We start from the raw sequence: 19,169 nt of genomic DNA, 5'->3' as shown, positions 1-19,169 counted from the left end.
ATCATAAATTCTACCAGGGTATGTAAACTTATGAGCACAACAGTATATATCTATCTATCTCTCTCTCTCTCTCTCTCTATATATATATATATATATATATGGCATGTGTGTTTTCCCTAGGGGGTGCACATCCTGATGCAATAGGCTGAGCACACCTATGGTTGCAACAACAAATTAATGTGGCTGCCTAAAATGCTACATATTTCATTTAGGGCCCTTGAGGCCCATTCATGTTAAATTGGCTGCCTTAATGCAGCATAATGCATCAATGTGAATGGGCCCTAATACCTTATCAAAGAATAAGGCAATTGTAGTGTAGTAAAGAAAGCACAGAGAGCGGAAATAAAAAATATATTTTAATTTTGTGAGGGAATTTGGGGTCCTGACTAATTTGATTTTCAAGACCCCTCATCGGCTGTTTGAGAAATCAGCATCAACCTCACATGGTTTCAGCAATTCTCAGGCTTCATTATTCTTCCAGTGAAGAGAATGGTGTTAGTAGGTTTATGTAGAATGGTTATCAGGAAAGGGCGATCCGCAATGACTTGAAATGGTAGACTTAATTTCGTGATGACCGCAGCCGATGCCCCTGCGGCCTCCGATCCCTTCTCATCCACTCTCAGCACTGCTTTATGAATTGCCTGGAAAATAAAAGGTCAATGGTACATTCAGTTACAGATGCTTCATAACAAAGAAACAATGTTTCACATCTACGTTACATTTGAATAAAGTGCTAACATATATTTATTGTGCCGAATTATTTTTGCAAAATTGATTTTGTCAAAAGCCAGCAAGTAACCATACAGTCCGGGAAGATAGGGTCTAAGGCCAACTGTGGCATTTGAAACAGAATGGTGATTACCTCCGAACCCAAGAAAGTCTCTAAAGGGAAAAAAACACATTCCATATATGTAATTCAATAACTGAAACATTTTGCCAACGACATTGTAAAATTGTTAAAGTTCCATAAAAATCTGTTTCCGGGTGAAAAACATTATAGAACAAGTATATATATATATAGAACAAAGAACAGTACACTAAGCACACATCTCACCTTGGACACCTCCACGTGGATCTTTGTAATTCCAGAAAGATCCGCGTCACTGGAGAAGACGTCCTTCATCCCCATTTCAGATAATTCACTCTTCAGGTTGAGCGTAGCGGCAGCACAAAATTTAGGGATCGTTACAAAGATTTCCCTGTGGAGGAAACATTGCAGTTGGCAGGGCGAAAGGATCAAGGCTTCCTAAAGAAAACCACTCACTAACAGCAATTATTTATATTCTGAATGTCCAATATTAAGATACCCCGCCAAAGATTTACAAACTTACAATAAAAGTGCATAAAAATCAAGTATTTCGCAGGATGAATTGCAGGGTTTTTTCTTTTGTTTTTTATTACTTGTATTGTGCCCCTACATCGTGATGAGTCAATATCCGTATCACAACACTCTCCCTCCTTGTATGTCTTAGCCCTTTGCAGTTTTGGAGTGTCTGATTACTGTCCGTGTTGGCCCAGCTCTGCCACCTCCCTACATAACTTTTTATGTAGATGCCGGGGGAGGAGTGAAGGTGAATACTATACAGCAGTGGTGTCCAACTGCGGCCAACAATGGGGTACTATTCCTCCCACTAGTACAAATGATGGGGTACTATTCCTCCCACTGATGCCAACAATGGGGTACTATTCCTTCCACTGGTACCAATGATGGGACACTATTCCTCCCACTGACACCAATGATGGGGCACTATTCCTCCCACTGATACCAGCAATGAAGTACTATTCTTCCCACTGGTACAAATAATGGGGTATTATTCCTCCCACTGACTCCAACAATATTCATTTTCTGTTGCAACACACCTGGGTGGGCTCCAGTTGCATCCTCTGTGACCCGAGTCCACCCTATTTTGAAACCTAATAGAGCCTCTGGCTCTAACCAGGTGCTTAAAAACAAAATAGGCACCCGGCATCCTGAAAGGGACCAGACACATGAATAGAGGGCAGCCGTGGCAGCAGTGGAGAGATTCATGCTATGCATGAATCTCTCCACTGCGTATAGGGGGGTGGAGAGGAGAGAGGGGGCGGTGCCAGGGCACCCCTAATGGACGGGCTGCCACTGGTAATTGGACTTGCCCGCTGAATAGTCAGAGACCCATACAAAGCCGGGATTGGCTTTGATCAGGTCTCCACTATGGTATCCCGGAAGTGATGACATGACCTCATTTCCAGTCTATCCGGATGTCAACGGCGCCATTTAATTTTTGTTTTTAAGTATTTAAAAACACCAATCTTGGTGTTTTTAAATGCTTTCAAGGGCAGACAAGGGATTTGACCCCAGATCCTTCTATAAACAGTACCTGTCACAAGGATGTTTCATTGTGACAGCAAGAAAAGTGCTAAAAAAGTGCCCCTTTCCCCCCCGTACTAGTGCACAAAGGAGAAAGTTTGCGTTGGTTCCTTCACGCATGGCAACACATGTGAGGTATCGCCGCAAACGTGAGATCATGGGCAGTAATTCTAGCACCAGACCTCTTCTGTAAATCGAAAGTGATAACCTGTAAAGGCCTTTAAAGCGTCACCCAGGGATAGTAAAATGTACGTCATTTGTCTCCGTTGCACAGCCGTGCGCATATTTAAAGCAAGACATGTTTTGGGATCCATTTGCTCGTCGTAACATCTTTTAGATTAAAAAAAATAAAAATTGAGTTATGTATTGTGTTTGTTTGCATTAAAATTTTAAAAAGTGATTTTTTTTCGCCAGAAAATTGCATTTGAAAAACCGCTGCACAAACACAGTGGGACATAATAAATTGCAAAACCCACCAATTTATTTTCTAGGGCATCTGCTTTAAAAAAACGTATAATATTTGGGGGTTCTAAGTAATTTTCTAACAAAAACACTTTTTAAACAAAAAGTGACAGAAAAAGCCTGTAAGTTTGATCGGCATTAACCAAATAAAGGAAATCTTTGAAGCCACTCTAATTTCTTGAGTACTGAGCGAAGCATCCTACATAATAAAGCAGCTTTTGTAATACTATGCTATTGTGTCGGTCAGGGTGGGTATTGCTTTCTCTTCTCATCACTCAGGTCAGAGATTGCTCATATAGGACTATGCAGGGCCGGTGACTTGTCGGTATGGTTCCTCTATCGAGATGGTTCCTGTAAGGACTGCGCAGGCGCAATCCTTGCCGACGGAAATCTCCGAACCTCGGCCGGCATCCAGGCTCATTCCTTAACATCCCCGTGGATTGGAGGATGTTAAAAAAAAGAGCCAGGAGGCTGAGCCGTCCGAGCAAAGCGAGGACGTGATGCCGACTGGCAACTTACCTCAAATTCCACGTCGCCCTTGAGGTTCGGTGATTTCCGTCGGCAAGGATTGCGCCTGCGCAGTCCTTACAGGAACCATCTCGATAGCCGGAACCATATCGTCAGATCACCGGGACAAGGGGTGGCCAGAAGGGATGGCACTGTGGTATCATGTGAGGGGGGGCACCACAAGGCGGTTGTGGGAGTTGATTTGTGTTGGGAGGGGGAATTTGAGGGGTGGCAGGGGATATGAATTGTTTGAGGTGTGGTGAGTTGAAGGAAATTTGTGTTGGGGGGGATGGGGGAAGAATATTTGTGTCAGGAGGGGGATTTTTTGGGGGTTTGTGCTAGAAAGGTATTACGGTGGGGAAGAGGATTTGTGCTAGGAGGGGTATTTGTACTAGCAGGGATGATTAGGGGTATTTGTGCTAGGAAGGGGGGGGATTCGTGCTAGAGTGGGGGATTGTGGAGAATTTGCACAGAGAGGGGTGATTTGGAATGGAGGGGAAATTTGAGGGGTAGAGGATTTGTACTAGGAGGGCGGAATTTTTTTCAGGGCGGGTGGATTTGTGATGAGAGCATATGGGGAATGAGAGGATTTGAGCTGGGGGGGGGGCAAATATCCGTGCTGAGAAGAGGATCTCAGTAGGAGGCAAATTTGTACTGGGAGGAGGGGTAATTTTAAAGCAGGGGTTCACCCAAAAATACATTTTTAACATTACATTCAGCTGAGTTGCCCTAATGACAATCGGCTGTTTTTTTTTTTTTTTTTTTCGTACATACCTTATTTTCACCGCCGCTTCCGGGTATGTCTTCTGTGGGACTGGGTGTTTCTAATTGATTGACAGGCTTCCGAACGACGCAAACAGCGCGTCACGAGTTGCTGAAAGAAGCCGAACGTCGGTGCGGCTCTATACGGCGCCTGCGCATCGACGTTCGGCTTCTTTTGGCAACTCATGACGCGCTGTATGCGACGGTCGGAAGCCTGTCAATCAATTAGGAACGCCCAGTCCCGCAGAAGACATACCCGGAAGCGGCGGTGAAAATAAGGTATGTACGGGAAAAAAAACATAAAAAACAGCCGATTGTCATTAGGGCAACTCGGCTGAATGTAATGTTAAAAATTAATTTTTTGGGTGAACCTCCGCTTTAAGCATGCAGATTACTGTTCAATTTTTACAGGGGGGGGGGGGGGTTCTGACACATAATGCTCATACATCTTGGGGGGGGGGGGGGTTCAATTAGGCATGTTTGCCCTGGGCTCTAGATGACCTTGTCCCGGCACTGGGACTATGTACTTGGATCAGATTTATAATGCATGCTTCATTACAGAAGGCTCTTACATTGGTCTCATGAGTTTGGTCCAGGTCTGCAGTGATACGTTCTGGAGAGCTTTTTCCACATCCTGAAGTTTCCCTTTATCCGGCACGATGAGGATGGCTGAGGTATTTCCTTTATATGGGATATCGATCACTACACAGCCCATCTCCCGTACGATGGCTACCAGAAACTTCTCCCTAATGGTCATCATCGGCACCTTAATTCTCGTGTTCTCATCTACGTGGAAGTCCGCTTCCCTGGTACGAGTCTCATCAAAAGAGTGCACCCAGGTGCCTGAGAAGAGAAGAACATCGAAATGTCATTTGTTAGCGTTCTGCAGAAATTGTAACCCACAGCACCACTCCAGACCCGCTCCTCCACTTTGTCTATAGACATGTGCAAGGTGCTTGGTCAAAAAAGCAAGTCAATCAAAGATACATGAGAGACACACACTGATCTCCACTGTTTTGGGGGTTCTTCAATTCAAAAACATCCACAAAATAGCTCATTTCCACCCATAGGTGTGCGCAGCCTATTGCATATTGCAGAACACCTCGTTTTTGGATATAAATATTTTTTTTCTTTTACCTTTTTTAAAGTACCAAGTGTATTACCAGTGCCCAACCATGACTTCCCTGGAGCACTAAACAAGATGACATGTCACAATATAGTTGAGAAGCGGGTGGGGGGGGGGCATCGTCGGAAATGACGACGACATCTTACATTAAAATGAGAAGCGGGGGGTGCTGACTTCTTACCTCTTCTCCCATGCGAGTTGAGAAGCAGGGTGAGTGGCCAAAAATTACTTCTCACCAGGCGGGGCCTCTAGTAATTTGGGGGGCCCTCCACAGCTTTGCGGGGCCCTAAGCGGCTTGCATAATGAGCCTATAGGGCGGATCGGCCCTGTGTATTACTGATCCAGCCGGGCCGTGGCCCATGACATCACGTCCATTTCTGCAGCAAGCTCCTCCTCTGCAGAGGCGGATTGCGGGCGGTATTTCCGCAGTTTCCCATTGTTTTAAATGGGAAGGAGCGGTGAAGGAGCGGTATACACACCGCTCCTCTCACCGCTCCAAAGATGCTGCTGGCAGGAGATTTTATTCTCTCCCGCCAGCGCATCGCCTCAGTGTGAAAGCCCTCCGGCTTTCACATTGAGTAGGCAGTGCAGAAGTTTTTCAGGTGGTATAGCAGCGCTATTTTTAGTCCTGGCCAGCCGCCTGCCTGCTTATCTTCTTGTTTTCCCTGGCGGAGTGATCTTCCTCCGCTCCCCACCTAGTAGTAGCCGGAGCCCCGAGAGTAAGACTTAAAGTGATTGTAAAGGATCGTTTGTTTTTTAAAATAACAAACATGTCATACTTGCCTCCACTGTGCAGTTCATTTTGCACATAGTGGCCCCGAACACCAACTTCCGGAGTCCCTCGCGGCTCTCGCGGCTTCTCTCCACATCAGATAACCCCCCTAAGAGAAACGATCTCCCAGGGGGTTACCTTGCAGGCACGCTCTCGAGTCATTCATTTGGCGTCAATACCCGCCGAATGTATGACTCGGCCCCTCCTCCTTGGTGCCCACATCATAGGTTTTGATTGACAGCAGCGGGAGTCAATGGCTGCGCTGCTGTCAATCTAGCCAATCAAGAGCTTGGACCCCGTGGAGAGAGAGACAACGTGTCTCCGCCGAGGGAAATTCGGGGCTCAGGTAAGTAAAATGGGGGGCTGGTCACTGCAAGGTGTTTTTTCACCTTTAATGTATAGGATGCATCAGTGGTGTATTTAGGTTTTGTGCTGCCCTAGGCCTGAAACTCGTGCACCCCCTAATTGAAATATGACCCACCCCTTCCTTTCAAGGCCACACCCCTTGCTGTTTAAGACCCACCCTTCCCAAAAAAAAAAAGTGTTGCCTATAGTTCTACTTCAGGCACAAAATTCTGCAAATTTTATGGAGAGGACTAAGAAGATATAACCATGCCAATGGTGCAGCAGGAAATACATAGCACAGTGAGGAAGGTTTGTGGTTCAGGATAATAGGACAGTCAAAATTAGAAGCTCCGCCCCCCCCCCCCACAGTTGCGGAATGCTGGCCGGAAGCAGTGCGGCTGCTTTATGGGGGCACTAGACTAATTTGCCTCTCTGTCCAGTACGCCCCATAAGACTGGCGCTACACTAACAGTGTAGCGCAAGCCGGCGGGGACTCTTTCTATGCTGCCCCCCTGCAACATGCTGCCCTAGGCTTGGGCTTTGTTGGCCTAGGCCAGGGTACAGCCCTGGGATGCATTAGGGTGAAAAAACACGAAGGTTTACAACCCCTTTAAAAGGCTGTGAGGTGGATAGTGGCAGCGACGGGCAGAGAGTCGCTGATTGACGCCATTACTAGTAAAAAAAGAAAAAATATGTCCCCGGATTTCATTTTAAAATCTGGTCACCTTACTTTACAACCCCTTTAAGTCTTTTCCGCTGACCTGGTTTCAAATGTCTACAACTTACCTTTGAAGTAGATTGTGTTGATAAGGACTAGAAGTGTCGCCGGGCTAACACTGTCCAGCAGATCTTTGATCTTCCCATTCGTTTTTTTCTCCACATAACTGTTAATCTGGTTTTTTGCTTCATCTCCTTTTTGAAAATCAGAATGAATTACTTCAGACTCGTAGAAGTTCTTGAGATCTTCGATAAACTTCTCAATAATCTCGGTGTGCTGTTCGAGAAACAGAGCGTTGGCGCTGTTGAGCTCCAGATCCGTGTTGGGCTGATTAACAAAGTGAAGGAGCTGCTGGAAGCCTTTGTTGATGTCTTCTGAGGTTGCCGACGCGTTGAAGCCAAGTGTTTCATGAATCTGAGTCTGAGTCTGACCCTTGGCACCAGCGGAGAGCATGCTGAATAGCAGGGAGATACTCATGGGAGAGAAAAATAAGTTATCACTTGGATATTTGTTAGCTAGATGAGTATAGAGTGAATACGCAAACTTTACATTGCCTGGAACAATCTTCTGGAGATGCGATGTCTCCTCAGTGTGATCATCAACCTGTTTTTCATGATGTTCCTCCTGTTTCTCGTGGTGACCAAAGACCTTAGCACACAGAAGAGCTTGGCTCAGGAACACAAACAAAAAGACCCTCATTGCTCTGTAACACATGGATAAACATGTTTTACTTTAAAGACTTGAGAAGGATAGGAATGAAGAGGAGATAAGAGGAGGCTGGAGGAAAGTTAAAGGACAGGTGAGAAAATGAAAGGAACAGAGTGTTGAGAAGGGGAGAGAGCAGAGGAGAGGTGAGGAGAGGAAAGGAAAGGAAAGGAAAGGAAAGGAGAGGAGGGGAAGAGAGGTGAGGGAGATGGGAAGAGAGGAGGCTAGCGGACAATTAAAGAGAGGAGAGGAGGGGAATGGTAGGTGTAACAAGAGTCACTTTTGGGCACAGATTGAGCCAGGAAATAAAGAGACATATATTGGATTGTTTTAACACGGACAGTAATCTACCATATATTCTTTAAATGTCTGTAAAGAATATTGTGACCCAACCAGTCAATAGTGACTCATGTCTATGATTAGCCCTGGCTAGTGAGTTGCAAATTGAGTCAGGCTTCTGGAAGACCTTTCATTGTTTGATAACACTGCTTAAAGCCTATTGATGCTCAGAGGTGTGAATACCTTTCTGTCAATCTGTCAAGCTGTATGCGGAGACAGAACGTCTGTCTAGAGATGTGGATTGAGAAGAGATCATTGTGTGAGGGTGTTTTGTTTGAGTTCTGTTAATGAAGGAATGTGCATTGATTAGGTCATGATAATTATAGCCCGGCACCGAGATGTCTACAATGTTTAGCAATTAGCCATCTGAAGGTGTATTGAAGCCCCCCCAGGGTGTGGGTGGAGAGTTTGATTGTTTCTTTCATGCTTAAACTGTATATAAGACTGAAAGCTAACCATTAAAGTTGCCTTGCATTTAAAACCAGAAAGCACAGAGCTGTGTCACGTCTTATTCTGGGAAATGGGATGGATCGGGTCCTGTTGGTTAGAGTGTCGATAAGCTGTCGTGGGTGGAATGGAATATCGAGAATGGATTTAACCCCTGTACCATTTGGGGGGTTCCGTTACAGTAGGGTGAGGAGATGAAGAGAGGCTACGAGAGTAGAGGAGAGGTGAGGTAAAGAGAGGTTAGGGGAGAAGAGGAGAAGAGGGGGAGGAGAGAGGAGGGGAAGAGAGGAGGCTAGAGAACAATTGAAGAGGAGAGGAGGGGAATAAGAGAGGGGAGAGAAGGTGGGAGGAAAGGAGGATAGAAAACATTTAAGGGGAGAGAAGAGGGGAAGAAAGAAGAGGAGGGGAGAGGATGAGAGAGGATGGGAAGAGAGAAGGCTAGAGAACAATTGAAGAGAAGAGGAGAGGAGGGGGAGAAGAATGGGGAGAGAAGGTGAGAGCAGAGCAAAGGAGGATAGAAAACAGTTAAGAGGAGAGAAGAGGGGAACAAAGAAGAGGAGGGAAGAGTAGGATAGGAGGGGAGAGGATGAGAGGAGACGATAAAAGAGGGAGGAGAGAGGAGGGGAAGAGAGGAGGCTAGAGAAAAGTTTAAGAGAAGAGGAGAGAAGGGAGAGAAGAGAGGGGAGAGAAGGTGAGAGGAGAGGAAAGGAGGATAGAAAATGGTTAAGGGAGATAAGAAGGGAAGAAAGAAGAGGAGGGGAGAATAGGAGAGGAGAAGAGAGGGGAGAGCAGAAGAGAGAAGAGTAGGCTAGAGGACAGTTGAGGAGAGAGAGGTGAGTAGAGGACAGGATGTTAGGGGACAGTTGAAGAGGGGAAAGGAAAGGTGAGAAGGCTAGAGGAGAATTGAGGATGGGAAAGGTGAGGTGAATAGAAGAGAGGGTTTGTAAGGTAGATGAGTCTGGCACAGGGGCGGATCCAGGGGGGGGGGGGCCAACAGGGAATTTGCCACCCCCGAGAAATTAGTTTAAGTTGTGGAACTTGCGGGACTCTGCGTGTGAGTGACAGAACGAGCAGCTCCACGGGCGGGTGACAGCGTGGGCTGCCGGGTGCCTCGTATGTGGGCGGGCAGCTCTGCAGCTAATGAGAGTCAGAGAGTGGACGGTCAGCTGGTAAGCTCTGTGGGTGAGCAGGTGGCTGGCCAATCAACAAGCCAGGTCCGGGGGAGCATCATCATCTCTCACCGCCCCGCGCTTGCCCTGCATCCCTTCAGTAACTTCCACCCTCACTGTGCAGGCAGCAGAGAGATTACATTATCTCTCTGCTGCCTGACTCTGACAAGGAAAACACCACCGTAGCACGTGACAATCTGCAAGGGGTAGCAGGTGAGGTGGCAAGTGACAATCTGCATCTGGTGGCAGGCAAGTGACATTCCGCAAAGTGTGGCAGGTGACAATCCGCAACGTGTGGAAATTGACATGGCAAGTGACAATCCGCAACGTGTGGCAAGTGACAATCCGCAACGTGTGGAAATTGACATGGCAAGTGACAAGCTGCATCTGGTGGCAGGTGACGTGGCGTGTGACACACTCGGGGCTCCCACTGATTCTGCATTATGGTGAGCGGAACCATTTCATTTTATATTACAATGTAATAATATAAATAATGTGCTTCAATCATCCTGACACCATAACAACCCTGGTGCTGTGATCATTGAAGCACTAACACCAGTCATTTCCCTGATAAATTCCCCCCACCCCCAAAAAAAACATATTTTCTGGTAGTGCCCCTCCCGAGACTAGATTCTGGATCCGCCCCTGGTCTGGCAGCAGCGTTCATGATGGACTGAAGGGGGATAGCCTATTTAAAGATAAGCTAAGGAAGTGAATCAGGAGCTTTGCGGTTTCATTGGTTAGGAAGGAACATATTTTAGAGATGTTGAGGCGACAAGCCTTGAAAAGCGATTGGATGTGGACAGGGGCCAAGTCCTGTGGAAAAAAGTGTGGGAACTCCCACCCAAAATCCACTCCCCCACCAAAAAAAAAATTATACGCTCATATGCATATATATTTCACAGAAAATACAGTGCAACTTTAAGCAAGTTCTTTTTAAATCCCGCCATAACTCGCGGCAGGCCTCCGCACACTATCCGATGAATCCATATACTGGAAGCGACCAGCAGGGCCGCTGTTAGAAATCATAGGGCCCTGTACAACCTACTTGACGGGGCCCCCTTCGACCCCACCCCGGGGTCCCCCTAAGCAAGTAGGAGTGGGGGTGATTTTAGTAAGCCCTATTATTTTATTTACAGGAAAACAAAACCACAGCGTTCCTGCTGTGAAAAAAGTGCAGGGACCTTGTTCCCACGTGTTCCCGCATGGATGTGGGACTGAAAGGAGAGTTTAGAGTCCAGGATAAGTATCTCTACATGTGATGTTTAGTAAATTTGATTTGTTATTTAAAGTGGACATTCTGTAATCCAGGGTTTCTCAAGCGCTTTACCTTGGAGGAACACTTGGCAAAAAGACTGAGATCTCAGGGAACTCCTGAAATAATGTTTACATCTACAGCTCACAGAACATCGGTGTGATCAGCAAACTGCTGATATATCAACCATTAATTTTAGAAATAGCATTAAATAATAGAATTGATATTACAGTAAAATGTAACTATTTAACTTGTGCTTGATTATTCTGCAAAAAAATTCAATTCTCTGTCCAACCTGAGATAAACCGTGTACAGGGGGCAGCAGGGCTGGGTACAGCGGGTCAGGGGGCACACTATATGGGGGGAACAGGGGAAAAGTTATGTGAGAAAAGAGCAAATTACATGAGAGCAGGGCACATTACATGAGATTTGGGCACATTACATGAGATTTGGGCACATTACATGAGATTTGGGCACATTACATTGAAGCATAGTACATTATATGGGAGCAGTGCACATTATATGAGAGCAGGGCACATTATGTGGGGGCAGGGCACATTACATGAGAACATGGCACAATATGTGAGACCAGGGCACAATATGTGAGACCAGGGCACATTATGCAGGAGCAGGGCACATTACATGAGAGCAGGACACATTAGGTGGGAGCAGGGCACATTATGTGGGGGCAGAGCACATTACATAGGAGCAGGGTGCATTATGTGGGGGCAGGGCACATTACATGGGAGCAGGGTGCATTATGTGGGGGCAGGAAACATTACATGGGGGTAGGGCACATTATGTAGGGGCAGGGTACATTATGTGGGGGCAGGGCACATTACACAGGAGCAGGACACATTAGAAGGGAGCAGGGCACATTATGTGGGTGCTGAGCATAGTACATGGGGGCAGGGCACATTATGTGGGGGCTGGCCATATTGCATGAGGGCAGGGTTCGTTAAATGAGAGCAGGGCACATTATATGGGAGCAGGGCACATTATATGAGAGCAGGGCACATTATATGAAAGCAGGGCTCATTATATGGGAGCAGGGCACATTATATGGGAGCAGGGCACATTACATTAGGGCAGGGAACATTATATGGGAGCAGGGCACATTATATGGGATCAGGGCACATTACATGAGGGCAGGGAACATTATATGAGGGCAGGGAACATTATATGGGAGCAGGGCACATTATATGGGATCAGGGCACATTACATGAGGGCAGGGAACATTATATGGGAGCAGGGCACATTATATGGGAGCAGGGCACATTACATGAGGGCAGGGAACATTATATGGGAGCAGGGCACATTATATGGGAGCAGGGCACATTATATGGGAGCAGGGCACATTACATGAGGGCAGGGAACATTATATGGGAGCAGGGCACACTATATGGGAGCAGGGCACATTACATTAGAGCAGGGAACATTATATGGGAGCAGGGCACATTATATGGGAGCAGGGCACATTACATGAGGGAAGGGAACATTATATGGGAGCAGGGCACATTACATGAGGGCAGGGAACATTATATGGGAGCAGGGCACATTATATGGGAGCAGGGCACATTACATTAGGGCAGGGAACATTATATGGGAGCAGGGCACATTATATGGGAGCAGGGCACATTATATGGGAGCAGGGCACATTACATGAGGGAAGGGAACATTATATGGGAGCAGGGCACATTACATGAGGGCAGGGCACATTATATGGGAGCAGGGCACATTATATGGGAGCAGGGCACATTATATGGGAGCAGGGCACATTACATGAGGGCAGGGAACATTATATGGGAGCAGGGCACATTATATGGGAGCAGGGCACATTATATGGGAGCAGGGCACATTATATGGGAGCAGGGCACCAGGGCACAATATATGGGACAAGGGCACATTATATGGGAGCAGGGTACATTATATGAGAGCAGGGCACATTATATGGGAGCAGGGCACATTACATGAGGGCAGGGAACATTACATGGGAACAGGGTACGTTAGGTGGGAGCAGGGTGCATTACATAAAAGCAGGGCACAATATGGGGCTCACAGCATTACATATTATATAGGACTTCTTCTCCCCTCCTATCCATCTCATCTTATATCAGCAGATGCCAGACATTGCACCCACCATCCACTGATCGCAGTTTCAATGCTTTGCGTCCTCATTTGCAAAAATAATTTAATTCACTTATTTTCTGCAAAAAAAGTGCATTTATTATTTTTTCCAAAAAGTGAACTTAGACTTAGTCTGACTTATGCAGACATATTTAACCCCCCCAAATCTCCAAGATTAAACATTGATTGAATATAACATTGTTATAGATATGAAATAAATGAAAATAACATTGAATCATGAATCCTTCGAGACTCACCCGTGGCATTCAGAGATCTCCAGAATATACAGAAGAGTCTCTTATATATAATGATATCCAACCCACGCCAGTTGAGAAATCAGAAAATTCAACATACTTCTATCAAACAACCTCCAGACTACAAGTTCATGGAAAGGAAAGGTAAACAATGTTGCAATGTAAAACTTGGATTCTTATGCACAGTATAGCTTGATGGCCGTAGAAACCAGTTTTATCAAAATTTCACAATTTTCTCCGTTTAAATATTGACAGCAAGGAAACTAAGCCAAATGTCCCAGTTGTGGTGGGGATAGGTTAGAACCCTAGACAAGTTTTATTGCAGTAACCCAATTATATACTATGGCCCAGATTCACAAAGCACTTACGCCGACGTATAACAAGTTACGCCAACGTAAGTGCAAATGTGCGCCGTCGTATCTGTGCGCCAGACCCACAAACAGAGATGCGCCTAAAACCAGGCTACACCCTGCCGACGTAGCTTGCTTACGCCGGGGTAAAGTGGGCGCACATTTAGGCTGGGTGCATGGTGCCGCTCCCATTGATTAGCCATTCAAACATGCAAATGAGGGAAATACGGCGATTCACGAATCTGCGTGCGCCCGACGCTGGCTACGCGAGGTGAGCGTAAGTTGTACGTCCGGCGTAATGTTATTACCCATAAAGGAGGTGCAACCCAGCAGCAGACATGCACAGGTCTGCACCAGGGAACACAAGCCGGCATATTTTGCGTTGGACATGTGTCTGGCTGGGCGTAGGTTACGTTCACGCCGTACGCAGTGATCCGGCGTAGTTTAGGCAGTTGTTCCGACGTGGTTGTGAGCAGGTGCAGGGGGATGGGTCCACGTCACGGCGCATGCGCAGTTAGTGATACGTATCTGTATGGCGCTTGGCCCATCATTTGCATGGGGTCACGCCTCATTTGCATGGGTCACGCCCACTTCCACCTACGCCGGCCTGTGCCCTTGAAACCTACGCCACGCTGACGCAGCGTTGGGAGCAATAGCTTGCTGAATGCAATGCTTGCCTCTCTGCGCTACCTTGGCTCGGCGTACGGTGTTTGCGCTACGGCAGCCTAATGTGCGCCCACACTCTGTGAATCTGGGCCTTTGTATCTGGAGTTGTGAATTATTTACACTGAATTGACTTTTCCTGTCCATTAGGGGCGCCCAGGTGCCACCTCCTCTGTCCACGGCCACCACCCCCTATATGAATAGATAGATTAATTCATAGCATTCATATCTACGGCCACTGCGGCCACTCCCTATTCATGTGTCTGGCGGGGTGCATGAATTACAGAGGCGGGGGTGTTTCTTGAAGCACCTGATTAGAGATAGAGGCTCTAATAGGCTTCAAAATAGGGTGGGCTTAGGTCGCAGAGCATTGTGCCAGGAGCCCACCCAGGTGTTACAACAGCGAATTAATATTCGCCATTGAAACACTGATCCTCAATCTGGCCAATCAGAAGCAGGTCTGAGATCTGTTTTCCGATTGGCTGAAAAGAGAAGAGTCCCAATTGTCCACCGAGGAGGAGGGAGCAAAGGGAAGCCGCCGCCATGCCGGTGGAGAGCAGGGGAAGCTGCCACCAAAGCCCGGGAGAAGCACTGCCTCCTACTTGATGTCTGTTTACCTGCACTGTCATCATTGTAGGGGCCCCAAAGCATTACTTTGCCCAGGGTCCCATGATGCTATTAAGATGACCCTGGCCACATCAGTGTTCATCCATGCCATATCAGTGCTTATCTGTGCCACATCAGTGCTCATCCGTGCCACATCCATGCCACATCAGTGCTTATCCGTGCCACATCAGTGCTCATTCGTGTCACATCAGTGCACATCTATGCCACTACAGTGCCCATCAGTGCCACTATAGGGCCCATCAGAGCCACTACAGTGCTCATCAGTGCCCTACAGTGCCTCACAGAAGTAATAGGTAGTCAGGAAATTAGTGTAATTTATGTCCCTAGAAAACCTGAAGGTGCTCCCTGCATGTTGGACCTCTGTATGTGGCCATGCTGTGTAAAAGTCTCGCACATTAGGGTATCGCCACACTCAGGAGGAGCAGCACAATATATTTTGGGGTGTAATTTTTGCTATGTACATTGTACATTGTAGTTGTAAATTTACAACTTTGTGTAAAAAATATGTGTTTTCATTTTCTTTCTCAATTTTCCACAAAAGTTGTGCAAAAAAATGTTCAAAAGACTCATTATGCCTCCTAGAATATGTTTTCTTTCCAAATGGGATTTCTTGGGTATTTCCATTGTCCTGGTGCTCCAGGGCCCTCAAGAAAGGTAGTCAAAAAATTAAAGGGTCACTAAAGGAATTTTTTTTTAGCTAAATAGCTTCCTTTACCTTACTGCAGTCCTGGTTTCATGTCCTCATTGTTCATTTTTGCTCTGATGTTACTGTAATCCTTCTCTGTTCTGAACAGTCTGTTTCCTGATGAAAAAAGTCATGGGAGCTTTCTCTCTGTGGTCACTAATCAAGGAGGTGTGATTACTGTGTGTCTACAACCCCTCAACAGCAATCAGTTTCATTTTACAAACCATCACTGCCCTGTATTGGCTCTTTGTCTCTGTTCATCACAGAAGCATGAAACTAGATGCAAAAACGAAACTGAAACTCTAGGTCTATTATATGATTGATTTTTTATCTATTTTTAATCATTTTTAAAATGAATCAGTTAACTATTATGTCTCTATACCCTGTAAACAGTCATTTTAGCAAAAAAAATGTTTTCCTTTACAACTCCTTTAAATGTGTAATTTATATCCCTAGAACACCTGATGGCACTCCCTGCATGTTGGGCCTCTGTATGTGACCAGGCTGTGAAAAAGTCTCACACATGGGGTATACCCATATTCAGGAGGAGTAGCAGAATGTGTTTTGGGGTGTAGTTGCAAGTATGCATATGCTGTGTGAGAGAAATAACCTGTTAGCATGACAATTTTGTGAAAAGAAAAGAAAGAATAAATCTTATTTTTACAAAGAATTGTGTGAAAAGATTACGACTTCAAAAAATTTACCATGCCTCTTACTAAAAACATTGGAATGTCTACTTTCCAAAAAGGGGTCATTTGGGGGTATTTGTAATTTCTTGGCTTGTTAGTGTCTCAAGGAATGAGATAGGCCGTCAGTACGTATTGATTGATACATTTTCAGTGACTGGCACCATAGCTAATTGTAGACTCTTAGCTAGATTCAGAGACGTTTAGGCCGGCGTATCAGTAGATACACCGTCGTAACTCTGAATCTACGCCGTCGTAAATTTAAGCGTATTCTGGAAACCAGATACGCTTAAATTAGGCTAAGATACGAGCGGCGTAAGTCTCCTACGACGTCGTATCTTAGGGTGCATATTTACGCTGGCCGCTAGGTGGCGCTTCCGTTGATTTTGGCATAGAATATGTAAATGAGCTTGATACGCAGATCCAGAAACGTACGTGCGCCCGGCGCATTTTTTACGTCGTTTACGTAAGGCTTTTTCCGGCGCTAAGTTGGTCGAAACAAAAAGCTGGCCTAGCCAATGTTAAGTATGGACGTCGTTCCCGTGTCGAATTTTTAAATTTTTACGTCGTTTGCGCAAGTTGTCCGTGAATGGGGCTGGACGTAATTTACGTTCACGTCGAAACCAATACGTCCTTGCGGCGTACTTTGGAGCAATGCACACTGGGATATGTCCACGAACGGCGCATGCGCCGTTTGTTAAAAACGTCAATCACGTCGGGTCACTAGTTATTAACATAAAACACGCCCCCCTGTTCATCATTTGAATTATGACGCTCCGGCCCATTTACGCTACGGCGCCGTAACTTAGGAGGCAAGTGCTTTGTGAATACAGCACTTGCCTCTCTGACTTACGGCGGCGTAGCGTATATGCGATACGCTACGCTGCCTCCAAATTAAGCCAGTCTTTCTGAATCTGGCTATCTATAACTTTCACAAAGAAAAATAATATACACTGATGTTTTTTTTACCAAAAATATGTAGCAGTATACATTTTAGCCAAAATGTATGAAGAAAAATTACTAATTTGCTACATTTTATAACAACAGAAGAAAACATTTTTTTTTTTTTTTACCAAATTTTCTGTCTTTTTTAACTTATAGCACAAAAAAATAAAAAACACAGTGGTGATTACATTTTTTCAAAAGAAAGCTCTATTTTTGTGACAAAAAAGGACAGAAAATGTAATATGAGTACAGTGTTGCATGATTCAAATTGTGAGAGCTCGGAAAGCTGAAAATTGGCCTGGTTAGGTTAAGTGCCCAGGGGGCAAGTGGTTAACAGAGCTGTGGCTGCCTATCAATTCATTTGTGGGATCTGTTGCCTGAGGGCACCAATTGGGTTTTATTCCTTATTCAAATGGGAGAACAAAACAAGGATTCTAATTAATATCTGCATTTATCTTTCCAAATTACTGTGCACACTGTACAAGCCAACAATAATCTCAGTACCTTTGCATACGAGTTCCTCTCCTATTGTTAGGAAAGCGGTTAATTGATTATATTAAGTAATTTAAACTCATTTCAATACAATATTCTGCTTATTTATTTAACCAAATCGAAGATCTACTTACATGAAAGCTGTAATCCCAGAGCAGGACCTGACTGGTCGGACCTGTTTCATTGCAAACAGTCTCTGCCCTGGTAAACTACAAGCAGCATAGGGCAGCAGGTGAAATGTGCCACCCATAAAGTGACATCAGCCTAGGCTGGCCCTCCTGTTCTGTCTTCATTGAATATGCATTGCTACATGAAAACAGGCATTCCCAGTATCAGTTGCGGCCACTCCATTAGGGGCGCAGGGGCGCCACCCCTCTAATCCATACGCTCATCCCCTAATCTACATTTTTTTAAAGCACATTATTAGTGCCTGAGGCTCTAATTGGCTTAAAAAAAAAGGGCGGGCTCAGGGTGCAGAGCACTGTGCCCTGAATCCACCCAGTTACGTGACAATAGCGAATTAATATTCACTATTGTCTTTCTGTTTCTCCTCCCAGCCAATCAGGAATCGGGTCCTAAGACCCAATTGGCCAGGGAATCTTAGGACTCAGGACTAGAGATGGTAGCTGCAGGGATCTGTAGTTAGAAGTGCCTTATTCATACTGTACAGATGTAAATGCCTATCAAAGATTTATATTTTTGGACGCAATTTATTTGTACAGTTCCCCATCCAAGTTGTTCCCCTTCCGATTAATTTTGTGGGATGCCCTTGCTCCTGGGCTCAGAAGTCACGTTTTTCAAATTTTCCCAGCTGAGGGACCAGCTGGTTTCTGGTAGGGGGTGAGTGTAGCACCCTCTACTTTAGGAAGTGCAGGCAAATTTACAGTGAAACTGCGAATGGCTCATTAAATCAGTGCCCGTCAATGCCTCCTCATCAGTGCTGCCTATCACTACCCATCAGTGTTACCAATCAGTGCTGCCAGTGTCCACCAGTGCCACCTCATCAGTGAAGAAGAAAAAATACTTTTTTACAAAATGTTATAAAAGAAACTAAGAAAATTGTATTTAATCAGTATTTTTTCGGTTGTTTATCAAAAATGAAAAAAGAAAAAACCCAGTGGTGATTACATACCAACAAAAGAAAGCTCTATTTGTCTCCAAAAAAAATGATAAAAATGTCATTTAAGTACAGTGTAGTATGACCGTTCAATTGTCATTCAAAGTGTGACAGCGCTGAAAGCTGAACATTGGCCTGGACAGGAAGGTGGTGACAGTTCTAAGGTTGCCACCTGTCCGGGATTCACCCAGACAGTCCGGGTTTGGAATCATGCGTTCGAGTTTCAGACCACCTGCAACCCGGACACATTATTCAGACCAGACTATGGC

General features: G+C 45.5%; 1 protein-coding gene across 1 annotated transcript; it reads right to left on the bottom strand.

Moving 5' to 3' along the window:
* Nucleotides 1-338: 338 nt before the first annotated feature.
* Nucleotides 339-13,445, bottom strand: LOC120920282 (alpha-1-antitrypsin-like protein CM55-MS). Its single transcript, XM_040332270.1, has 5 exons — nucleotides 13,339-13,445; nucleotides 7,108-7,742; nucleotides 4,651-4,921; nucleotides 1,055-1,199; nucleotides 339-641 (listed from the first exon to the last, which is right to left on the bottom strand). The coding sequence occupies exons 2-5, from the start codon at nucleotides 7,736-7,738 to the stop codon at nucleotides 450-452; spliced, it is 1,239 nt and encodes a 412-aa protein (XP_040188204.1). The 5' UTR covers nucleotides 7,739-7,742; nucleotides 13,339-13,445; the 3' UTR covers nucleotides 339-449.
* Between the last annotated feature and the right edge of the window lie 5,724 nt (nucleotides 13,446-19,169).

The sequence above is a fragment of the Rana temporaria genome, chromosome 13 (assembly GCF_905171775.1).
Source record: "Rana temporaria chromosome 13, aRanTem1.1, whole genome shotgun sequence".
In the NCBI taxonomy this organism is placed as follows: domain Eukaryota; kingdom Metazoa; phylum Chordata; class Amphibia; order Anura; family Ranidae; genus Rana; species Rana temporaria.
This window is presented reverse-complemented; position numbering and strand designations above follow the sequence as displayed.

What these genes read in the sequence shown, in the direction of transcription:
- LOC120920282 (XM_040332270.1), bottom strand. Translation starts at nt 7,738, where the DNA reads ATGAGGGTCTTTTTGTTTGTGTTCCTGAGCCAAGCTCTTCTGTGTGCT. An exon ending in CAACACAATCTACTTCAAAG is followed by an intron (nt 4,922 to 7,107) that starts GTAAGTTGTAGA and finishes TTCTCTTCTCAG; the next exon opens with GCACCTGGGTGCACTCTTTT. An exon ending in TCCACGTGGAGGTGTCCAAG is followed by an intron (nt 642 to 1,054) that starts GTGAGATGTGTG and finishes TTTATTTTCCAG; the next exon opens with GCAATTCATAAAGCAGTGCT.